Source organism: Neopelma chrysocephalum, unplaced genomic scaffold (genome assembly GCF_003984885.1).
Source record: "Neopelma chrysocephalum unplaced genomic scaffold, ASM398488v2 Primary Assembly neopelma1_97065, whole genome shotgun sequence".
NCBI classification, from domain to species: domain Eukaryota; kingdom Metazoa; phylum Chordata; class Aves; order Passeriformes; family Pipridae; genus Neopelma; species Neopelma chrysocephalum.
The window spans coordinates 2341893-2354259 of NW_020925707.1; the positions used below are offsets into that span (position 1 = coordinate 2341893).

Below are 12367 nucleotides of genomic sequence, written 5' to 3' on the forward strand. Positions count from 1 at the left end.
GACATTGTATTACTCATGGGATGACTTGCTTGATTAAGATAGAGCTGCTGTAGTGTTGAATGCTTCTTGTGTATCACACAGCATTTTCCATGTGCTGTAGGAGCAGAGCAAAGAGCATTACCATGATCTGTTGCCCAGGCCATTCCATCCTTCTTCTTAAAGAAGCAATTCATCCATGCAAAGTATCTTACCACATAGTTATTCTTCTTGCAGGCTGGTGCATTGCTACATAACACTGCCTCAGGCTTCAAATCATCTCTCTTCACACACAGATTTAGAAGTCAGCTTGCACTTGCCAATGTTTCAGCAGAAGTAAGAACAGAGAGCTTGGAAAGCAAAGGGACAGCCCTGGAGAGGAAAGGGTGAATGCCATGCAGCTGGAGGTTCAGGAGAGACATTTAGACATTTAAAAGCATCTGCTTTTATTTTGTTATTTTTTTTTCCCCTTTTTTCTTGTTATTTTCATACTGTAATAATGACATTAACCTTCACTTTGATTCTTGGTTTTCTGCAGTCAGAGGATCATATAGCCAAATACAGGAACTGGCTGCTCAGACACTGCTCTTGAACTTATAAGACCTTAAGTTGTTTGTTGGTGCAACATGGCAATGAGTAGAGACAAAGATTTGAATGCTCCAGAATAGCTGATGAGTCATGAAGGTGAGCCTGAGGAACATGACAATGAAAGTAAACAGATTAGTTTGATTTAATAGCAGTTGTCAATCTCTGAAAGGAATTGAAGGTACTGTGAATACTATTTATGATGTAATAAGAAAGCTAAATTCTTAGAAACACTATCTGGACAACATAATTAGCTCATCAAGTTTTTTTTTGATAAGGTACTTCATGAAAAAAGGTGCTTGCACTGCTTCCCTGCTACCATCCAGGGAAGTAGCTCATTTCAGAACTTCTGTATTAGCAAAACCCTTTGTGAGTGTGATTTCACTTTGTCAGGATTTCGGAAATTGACTGATTACCTAATAATTTGAGGTAAGAAGACTTACTACAAAAATCATACACCTCTTTAAAGCATTTGTTAGAGATACACATTCATATTAAGGATGACGGTAACTATTTGGAAGGGCTTCTTTCAAGTTCAGAGAATATTTTCAGGTAGTCAGGGCTTTGGCTGACTCTCCATGCCCATTCTGACACTGGAACTAATAACTTTCCCAGATTTACATTGGTCTGGGAATTAACTCCTCCTTAGCATACCTGTGAGTTAACAGGTTTTCTTTTGGCAGGAGCATTTCCAGGAATGCCTTTTAGTGTCCTTTAGGAGGGGAGTAAGCTTAAAGGCAGGAGTTGAACTTTACTTGAGTCTACTCATTCATTCATACAGTTCTCTGTATGTTATTCACACATTGACATAATAATAACATTCTGCTGTGAATGAGTGGTTTGGGTTGCTTAAGGAATCACCATGAAACATATTAGCAAAAGCAAGTCTGACGTAAATTTGCAAAAATAAAAAAACCCAGAGCTGGATGGCAAGGTTCACTCTATTTCTTACTAAACACACAAAGGAAAATCAAGTTAGAATCACTTTAAGAACCACTGCCTGAGATATCCCCAAAAGGTCATCTTAATATGATGTTGTAAAAGTAGCAGTTCAACACAGATGGAATTTTTACACAGCTTGTGATCTAGCAGTAGTTTATTCACAGCTTTAAGGTGGATCAGTTTTAAGGCAGAGTATAAAACTTTAGCAGCACTTAATTATTGACTAATATAACATTTACAAAGTCAGTCAATAATAGGATTAACTATAAAGACAGTATGACTTGATTATAGATCCAAGATGGCAACATTGCTACAAGGATATCTACTTCAATTCACACATTCATGCACACAAACAGAAAGACATATGTATATATGTATATGTATATATGTGTATAAATGTATAAAGATACATGTATATAAATTTTGTAAATGTATAAAAATTTATAACCTGTTAAAAGTTCCTCTTCAGTGGAGCATTCATGTCAAATATCTTGTCAGTTTTCAGCAGGTGAGGGTTGAACCTTGAGGACTGGGGTGTGCCAGCCCACGACCCGTTGTCAGCTTTTGGTGACGATGCTCTGAACTTCGCAAGCTTGAGAGTTCACTGGCTCTGAGAGGTGTCCCACTCAGAAGGAGATACTGGTGCAACCTGTTGTGGTCCAGAAGAGCTCAAAGGGCCTCACTTAAAACCATTGCTTATAGCGTCAAGAGATACTTGTCTTTAGTCACCATCAAATTTCCATCCTGGCTGCAATACGGGTTAATAATTACTGGAATTCTCAAAATTTCAGTAATGATGGTACTGTTTCACACAAGCCATGACTGAGGTGAGGCTGTCAGGGGATGACAGATTATTCCTGCTGTCATCCCCCACATTGGCCAGGCAACAGGAGTTTTAGGTAATCCATTAATAATAATGCTGTAGTCCTAAGGAGAAATACAACAGTTCCATTTAAGATATTCTGGAAGAATTGGAAGAATTATTTTATGAAACACAAAAATCTGAGTTCACCCACAATCAAAAAATGCTATCACTTCCAAAAATAAGCTATTTTGATTTTTTTTTTTTCTGGGGCAAATAAAGACCTGAGAGTCTGAAAGTTTCATGCATTATATTTGGACATGTCCATATATGTAGTTTTGGCATTTGGAGTCCTAGCATAGCAATTTACCATTCCTGACTGGAAATGTTTTCTTTTTCAACGTTTACCTGTGCTTTACAGGAGCTCTGTTTTGGGTAGGTGTCTGCATTTTCCACTCTGGGATAGAAATTCAATCTTCACACTGTCTCTCAGAATGGATAAGAGTCATGAGATGCCCCCTGGTTCTTCAACAGAGGATGCTCCTTGGTGCACCAGAACAGATGGTAGTCTGTAGAGTAGAAAGGGGACAAAAGTTCCTGTCTAACTTTAGACAGTAGCTTTAATAGCAACAGAGTGCAAACTGTATTTGATGTACAGGCAATATCTGATGTGTACATAGACCTATCTTCCTTACTCTTTAAAATTAGATATCATTTTATTTTAAACACACTCTGCACTCTTCACTAAATAAAATTAACTCCACTATTTCCACTCAAAGTGGGGTAAAATGAGTCAGAAAGGTAAGAATAGCCAGTGTATGTATATAACAGCCTAGAGAACATGGAGTGACTTGTAAGGAGATTAAGAGGCTGATTTGTAATTAAGAGACTCCTTTCAAGGGGAAAAGTTACTTGTTTGCTCTAAAACCAGAGTATTGAGACTCAAGCAACTATGTCTCCTCTTTAAAGACTCTTCTCATTCCATCTTTGTAATTTTATGTTTCTCATTGCACTTCCCTTGGAATACATTTTAGTTTCCAGGAAGGAAGTATTCTTTTCTCTTTTTTTTGAGACCTCCACCTCTCTGAGTGGCAACAGCACAAAATGAAACACAAAAGTTCCATTTGAATATGAAGAAAAACTTCCTTACTTTGAGGGTGACATAGCACTGGAACAGGCTGCACAGAGAGGTTGTGGAGGCTCCATCTCTGGAGAGATTCCAAAGTCACTTGGACAAAATGCTGTGCAACCTGCTTGGGATAAGCCTGCTTTAGCAAGGGGGCTTGACTAGAGGATCTCCAGTGGTCCCTTCCAACAAACCGCTCTGTGATACTGTGCTGACTAACTACCTATGCAGTTGGCAAGCTCTGTTACCACCTGAGTGCCATAAAGGGACAACTAAACAGGAAGAGGAAATTACTTGCCTTTAGTGACAGTACTCCTTTTGGCAGTACTCCTTTGAGAAGCACTCTTGCTTGTTAATCAGGTTTCTTATGGCAGCGCTTGAATCCCACCAAATATCTTTGAAGTTTTGCAGTAAGAAAATGTTGAGAACATCTCATTGATTTATATATGCATTTATTTTGGTACCTAAAGAACCAGCAGAAGATAAAAAGGCATAAACAGAGGCCACTGTCAAAGGCAGCAGGAGAAAGTATGGCTGAATAATGCCAGTGTGAGCAGGTCTTCATTACAGTGCAATAATTTTTCATGAACACAATTACTGCTCATCAATTATATGTTTATATTTTTGCTGTAGTAAGCAATCAAAGACTGCACTTTTCCAATAAAAGTGGATGGCAATTTAAAATATTCTAATTAATATTACAGAGCTATAAGCAGAATTCAGCAAAATCTGGCATCTTTTATGTCTGTGCCATGAAAAAGAACACAGCTCAGCAAAATATTGACTGTCATAGAATTTTCAAAGACACACAAGCTCCAACAGTGTGTGAAGACAGAAACTGCAAGTATAGATTAAAAATATCAAATTCATTATAGAAAAGGTTGGGGATGATGTTTTCTAGTTTCTATAACCAGAGTGGAGTTTCTAGTTTCTATAACCAGTGTGTATTCGCTCTTGCACCATGGCTGGTAAAGGTTTAGAAATCTATTATTGATAAAATCATGATACTGCTGGATTTAAATATATTTAAATAGGCTTTAAATATACTGTACAGTATTTGCAGTATTATGTATGATTTCTACGTTCTTTCAAGCAATTTTCAGGTGCACCCAGAGGTGAAGCTGAGCATGTGTCCCTGTGACACACAGAGACACACACAGAGAGGACACCAACACAGCTGGACACTCACGCTGGCACCGAGGAAGCTCTGCCTCTGGGATCACCCCATAGAGGACTCCCGACCACTGGGGCAGACAGCCCAGCCCCTTCCTCCTCCTGTGCTGGCAGGCAGAAGGCCCCCAGTGTGGCACTCATGGAACACTCTCCAGATCCCCCTGGGCACACCAGCACAGACCCTCTCCCTGCCTGACACCCTGCCCCGATGCAGGGTCCCTTACTCGAAGTTTGCTGGCGATGACACACACACACATTCCAAGCACACCACATTTGGAGTGGGGGGAATACAAACACTCTCCCCTCAGCAATCAGCACCACACACATGGGCTGTGATCAGTGGTCCTGCTGCAGCCACCTGTACTAAGCCCTTGACTCCCTCACTTATGCTGGTGCTACCCAGCAGCTGGTTTTGGGAGCACCCAGCATTCCCCACTCATGACAGGACGTTAAAGACTGCCACTTGCTCCAGCTGCTGGCACTGAATCATAAGGTTGGAAAAGACATTTAAGATTATTGAGAACAACTGTTAAACTAGCACTGCCAAGTCCACCACTGAACCACTTCTGTCAGCATCACATACACACATCTTTTAAATAGCTCAAGGGATGGTGACTCCATCGCTTCCCTAAGCAGGCTGTTCCAATGCCTAACCACCTTTTCAATGAAGAAGTTTTCCCTAATATCCAATATAAACCTCCCCTGGCACTACCTGAGGCCATTTCCTCTCGTCCTGTCCCTTGTTACTGGGAAAGGAGATCAAAACCCACCTTGCAACCCCCCCCTTTCAGGTAGTTGTTGAAAGTGACTGAGACCTCCACCACTCAAGTCCAGCAGCCAACACCACAAGCCAGTGGTATCCACATCCCTCATCCGACTAGCACAGCTGGCACCCACTCTTCTCCCAAGAGTCCCCCACTATCTGGTACTGAGTCCTTGCAGGATGCACACGAGACAGTGAGATTACACAGAGGAGGCAGTAAGAGAAGATTTAATAGGGAGTTAGGACAGACTGCAGCAATTGGTCTGAGGACTCTGCCAGACAAGCATACTGACCCGCCATGGTTTACAAACAACCAGCCCCTTTTCTGTCTATTCCTCTTCTTTTGCTTCCCTTCACTTTGCCCCATCACTTTGCAAAGTCCCACTGCCTCCCCTCCAACATTCCAGACCTCCAGTCTGCATCCTTATCAGTCGCAAAGTCCTGTTTGCCCACAGTTTCTTGGTAGCTGTTCAGTGTGACTGATGAGATTGGCTTCTTGTCCTTGTCTCCATTATGATTTGCCTGTAAGGTTTGGGTCTCCACATACATTGTTTTCCCCTTTTCCTCAGTATCCCATTTGACAAGGTCCTTGATCAGAAAATCTTACTGGAATAAAAAATCCTACATTGCACATACCCATACTAGTTTGTGTGACTGATCAGTTTTGGTTCTCTTCTCTGCCTCCCTTATCATTGGTCAGACAGGTTTGTGTCCTTCTGTTCATGTTTATGGCTTCCTCCTTTTCTTAATATCCCCTTTTGTGTTGAGAAAGTCCTTAATCAGACACCTTAAAGGAGCAGACACTCTCCTTCCACATAACCTTACAAGTAGCACATGACTGAAAAAATTCACCAAAACTATGTTACAAAGGAATATTGAACAGAATATAGCAGAAAAAAAAGAAAAAACTTCTTTATTTTACAGTTATACAAATAAAAAACAATCCCCATAGCTGTACTTGAAATAATATTAACAGTGTCAAACATGACAATTCTGACAGAATACATATCAATACTTTAAACCACATAAATTGTATTACATACACTCAGTAGCAATAGTATTGTGCAGGAATGAAGCTCTCTGTAAACGCTCTTCCTTTATTTTATCTACATTTATAACAATTGTGCTTTTCCCTACACAAAGTAACAGTGCTCTTAAAAATAAATAATGTGCAATTTCAGAGTTATATTCTGAAATATGCTAATCTAGATCCCCATCTAAACCCTGGACATGTCTCTCCCAGGAAAATCACTGCAAAAAGTGCTCAGCACTTTGCTAGACCAAACACTAAAAAAAAAGTACTGAACCCACACCTGATTTGCTTCAAATTGCAGTCAATTAGAGAAAAGGTACTGACCTCAAGCACATGTTGCTTATACTGTTAAACAACAGAATGATACAGTCTTTACTACACACCAGACTCTGTAAACCAGACAAGATTTGAAAGGTTCAGTAGATCTTAAAACTGGAGAGTGGCTCAGAGCTGTGGGAAAGAACTGTCCCAAAGCTGAAAAGTTAACAATCAAATATTTATCTATTTTTTTAATGAAATACGAAAGACTCTGTCATGGAAACATTAACATGGATCTTAATAAACAATTTACATAAATTTATCTGAATGAAATCAAGTTGTTTAATGCAAAGCTGCCATAAGATTTGGAAAAATATACATGTTCTGCTGTATTGACGTAGGTCCCAGTACTTATTTCTAACATACATTTAGGAACTATAGCTGTCAATTGATGTGGCTGATGAGACGATAAATCCAAGGAACACTGAACAAAACTGATTGGCATCTCTCAGTTGTTCCTCACCAGGGCAGCTATTACAATATTAGGGATACTTATTTTTATTTTACCTACTTTGTATTAGTTGTTGAATGCACATAAACCAAGAGAAATCATCCAAGGGCAGCTATGGAGGCTTAAGCTGTTTGTTGACTGCTGAAGGACCACAAGGTGAAATCTGTTCCACTCTGAAGCCTCTATACAGCAGCTAAGCCTTTGCTGCTATGCTCTGGGTCACATTTAGGGAAAAAGTCACACAGTGGAAGTGTGTGACCATTCAGGACCTGAGGTGCCTCAACAGAAATGTGCCAGGAGCCCCAGGAGGTACAAGGGAAAGGTAAGAAAGGGTGTCTGCAATGACTCCACTGCTACAGCTTCCCAACAGGGCAAGTGCTACCAGCCAAGGCCATGTAACCTAACAGGGAAAGTCCTGGGCATTCCCACCTCAGGTCACCCTAGACTAACCTGTAGTTGGTGATCACAAACCACCTCAAAACAGACAATTTGTAGCACAACAAACTGCACACCAGGGAGCCTCCCAAGATTCTTTGGGCTCCACATAGAGTTCTTATGCAAGAACAGTAGAGTAAAATGACTCCTAGTATTTGTGAAAACCTGCACAGTCAGAGACCACAACTGCTACTTACCTCAGAGAATGGCCTGAAGCCCACCACTCACTATATCACACCTCAGCTCAGGATACAGTGAAACAAGAGGTGTGTTGGTGAGGAGTCCTATGGTTTTGGTAGGGAGGCACACCCGGGTGCCTGTTTGAGGGGAGAGGACTATGAGGATGAGAGTGGATGACGGTATGGAGCTGTGAGACCACGGCTCATGGTGCCAAAAGTATGCAGTACTGAAGGTTGAAAGCCTGCAGGAAGAGAGTTTAAGGCCCAGTTTTGAGAAGGTATAAGCAAACACTGTTGTCTTGGAAGTAGGTGCTATTGTCATGGCCTGAGCAACACCAAGTCAGAGAAACTTAATGGTAAAAATCTGGCCTCCATGGCTTGTGTACTGAAGTTAACTTCACTCACAGCAAATCAAATGTGAAGCTTGCAAAACAACTCATGTCAAGTTTTTGTCTGCTGACTTCTAAAGACAAATTTTCTCACCAAGCTTTCTAATTTTGTGTCATTCTTTTCATTTCTTCAATTACACAAATAAGTTTTTTTTTACTGCCACAGGAATTAAGTGTCCCCACCTACTTTGCTGCCAGAAACATAATCAAGTGGCACATTCAAACCTTCCCTGAGGTGAACAGAATCACCTGTCAGTTAATATAGTAGTCTCCTTGAACCTGCTTTTTGTTGATGGCCTGACACTACAGAGAAGAAGACATTCCCAGAAGAGAAAATAAATCTGTGCAGATGTTTCGCTGAGCTTCTGAGAGACTGGCAACTGCGAATTCTTTATTTAATAGAAATTCTGTCAATGCATATGAAATATGTTTTAGAAGGTTGAAAGCAGTAAAACCCTAACAAACAAGAACAGGAATATGCCCACCTTTCATCAAGGAAATAATCTTGTCTTAAAATGCAAGCGTACATAGTGAACAAATAACACCCTCTGGCTTATCAACAACAAATTACACACATTCCTCTCTGTATGGCTGTTTTAGTTCCTTGTGATACCTTGGTTTCAGTGAGTTTCATGTTAGGACCACATCCAACATATTAGCATATGGCCAAAGTAAACTGTCCTGGGTAGGAGAGCCTGGTGAATAAGGAAAGATGCTACTGTGTCTTAGACATAGCAGAACTGACTCTATTCCCCATAACTTTTGGCAAAACTGTCTGCCAGGCAGTGATTTAGCTACCAAATTTGCATAATCCCAGATCTCCAGTCATGCATGATAAAATACATGTGAATTTAAGAGGAGAAAATGAGTAATAAATGGCATTTTCAGCAAGTAAGTGTTTGTGAGTGTGGTGATACATATGAAATTGCTCAAGCTAATTCAAAATTCAGTAGAATATCATATTTGGAGATGAGGACCTAGCATAGAGATGAAAGTATAACAAGAAAATACCCATAAATTGTATCTGCATGCCTCCTCTTTAGCCAAGTATGACATGAAAGACATGGAACTATGGTGTTATCCATTTATGTGCTTGTTTAGCACTAAGACATATCACAGGCAGACAGGTTTTGTTTCTTAGTATATGTTGTACTAGCTCTCCACCCTCTCCTACCCTCCTCTAATTTCTTGTTCTCCTTTTTTTGAAGAAAAGGAAGTAAAAGTGAAGGAAGTGAAAGAACTCTTGGTTTTGTGGATAAACAACTATTATAAAAAGAAGACTGTGAGATAATGAAGCTCTGTGTTATTTCAGTCAATTACGTATCAGAACATCAAGCTGATACAAAAGAGGTATATTAGATAAAGAGATCATCCAACAGCATTAGAAATTTAGGTTTTAAAAGAACTGTGTTATCTGCAGTTCTTTTATTTTCCATTTAATTGGCTGGGGTTTTTTTCTTTAGATTTGTTCCCCTGTCACCTGAGTTTCTTTAGACTGCGTTTTCCTTTCTACTAGGAATAAAATTGTGTGTATTTACACATATATATTTGAATGTATGAAATAACTTTTTTACTTCTGCAGATTTTTCTGAAGAATTCTATATGAGAACTCAGTAAAGAGGCTTTGCTTTGAGACATTTAAAAATGTAAATAAGACTATGTTCCCTTGAGCAGCAAAGAAACATAAGACTAAATCTAATTCTATGGTTCTACGATTTACACAATTTCTTCAAGGTAAGGAAAAATGTGTATAAGAGTAATCTTTGGCACCAAAAATAAGGGCACCTTCTTGTATGTCTTCAAATCTGTACACAAGAGAAAAATTCCTCTTTAAAAATGGATCAAAATGATCTCTGAGTGGTTCAGTGTAGTGGGTACTGACAGCGGTAGCTAGAAGAACACTTGGGATGTTAAGGGTTGTGTGACAGCAGGATACAATACAATAGCACTAGATAAAATATTTGATGTTCCCCTCCACCCTCTCATGCTTATGAATCTTTTTTTCTTAAGACAATTCCAAACAGATATACTTTAGTTACTCATAACATCCTTAACATCCTGTAAGGGCTCCAATACTTAAAAGGAAAAAAACCCAACCAACAGCAGTAAGAAAAACAGCAACAAAAGCTGAGGTTATAATACAAGATCAGAAACAGTTCTCTGACTGAAGGCATTTACTGATTTGTTTGATCTTCCAGACTTCACTTTCTCTACTCAAATCCACCATGATCTTTTCTGCCAAAGCCTGGTTTATCTGCTCAAGAAAATGTTCCATCCACTGGGTATTTCTTCTGGACTGTCTGACCACAGTTGCAAATCAGCAGGCTCATTTTATTTCTTCAATTCATGATGAATGTGTCACTGAATCCTGTAAACACTACTGAATATACATTCAAGCTTTGTTCTTACTGAAAGTGGCACTTACTTGAACCCTTGCAGTCAAGATAGCTTAGTTATATAGCACTTTACAGGTATAATAGCTGGTTATGTACTTCTGATAAAATTCCTTTTTCCAATGGCTTAGTGGGTATTGAAACAAATCCCCACTGTGGTCCCACTGCCATTCCACAACATCTATATGATGAAGTGTGTATTCTGTATTTATTGTACTTTACATGTGTTTTATTGCTGTATGCATTTCCCTGTTGTTAATTTAAGTGCTCCTCTATTATGCAATACATACAACGTTTTAAACTCTAATGGCATCCTATGAGGACTGGCATTGGAAAAATACCGATACTTCAGGTCATCGTAATAGTGATATTTGACTGGTTTTCCACGTAAATCCTTTGGGAATGGCCAAAATCCATATAGATGAATTTCATCACAAAATCTGGTGGCAAGCGTATACATGAGGAGACCAGTGCTGGGTCGTTTAATGTGGACCTTGTTTGTCAGCCAATAGCTGCAAAGAAAGAAAAAGTACATTAAGAAACTATCATACAACCTCACATGAATAAATCCTGTGAACTTATTTTATCTACTATGCATTGATTTCACACTAAGACAAAAGTTTCATTCTTTTCTCTAAACCAAGATCGTAAATGATGAAGCTGTGCTGGTGCACCTTTATTCCTCTTAGAAGAGGATAAGCAAGGCCTTATTTAACACAGTGCTGAAGAAAAGCTGGCAAACTAAGGGTTTTAAGTTCAGTTTTAACCCTAAACAGAAGTCATGATGTCTGCAGACACTAGAAGGCTGTAGTTAACCTCCTCAGCCAGACCAGGGAACAGTCTCTTGCTACAAACTCCAATCCCTTGAAATATCCAATTCACCTGATCAAGTCAGCCCCACATTGAATATTTGATCAGCCTAGTGATTACTTCACAGATTGCTTGTCTAAGTAAAAAGCAAATGGAAGTAATAAACACAACACTTTAAGAATGTAACTTTCACAAGTAAACAGAAGGGAAGTTTTACTTGCTTGTGATTAAGCACATAAAGCTTCCTGGTTGCTACCAGCAGTCTTCAAAAAAGCAAAATCTTACATTAATGATTTTTAAAAGTCTTTGTTTTGCACTCAACAGGTCTGACTGAAGCTTCAGGACAGTTTCCCTGAGCCAGTAACAACATGTCTGGTTATGGGTTGAGAAGCAGCAGAATGTTTTCAAAGAGGAAAATTGGACCTTATCTGGATTGCATAATGTAGCTCACATTGGTACCTTCAAAATCTGCCACCAATACTGTTCTACATCCCTAACCTTCAAAAACAGAACTACATTAAAATAGTGTCAGCCTATTATTGGTAAAACACTTCTTCCAAGACTGATTCAATATAAAGTTTTTTTAGCATTTTTACAGAAATAAAAAAGGGTACTTAGATTCTTAAATATGGTCATTCTGTTGGTTCAGACAAACAGCAGCCATGCACACAGTTGAACTGGTCAAACCGTGGGAACGTGCAATGCCAAGTAAGGGAGGTAAGCATTACAGTGTTACCACACAAATGTAAAATTATTGCAATGTGTCACCACACTCTTAGTTGTAGGCTGTGAATGGCTTCTACCAGTCTAGGAAGGGGGTCACGGCAGATAAACCTCATCAGACCAGAGTTAGCCTTGGCTTAAACAGGGCTACAATAGGTTGGAATTTAAAGTATATATACTTTAAGATTGATGTAAAGGAATTTAGTAGTGTAGCAAGAGGAACACCTCCTCCCCCCCCTATGAGACAGGATAGCAAAACTATGTCTTTA

General features: G+C 39.4%; 1 protein-coding gene across 1 annotated transcript in view; it reads right to left on the reverse strand.

The window, feature by feature from the left end:
• Positions 1 to 6264: 6264 nt before the first annotated feature.
• ST8SIA4 (ST8 alpha-N-acetyl-neuraminide alpha-2,8-sialyltransferase 4) overlaps positions 6265 to 12367 on the reverse strand; it is a 52985-nt gene continuing 46882 nt past the window's right edge. The window contains exon 5 of the mRNA XM_027671256.1: positions 6265 to 11077. Within this exon, the coding sequence (XP_027527057.1) occupies positions 10795 to 11077 (283 nt within the window). The 3' untranslated portion in view covers positions 6265 to 10794. The remainder of the gene's footprint in view (positions 11078 to 12367) is intronic.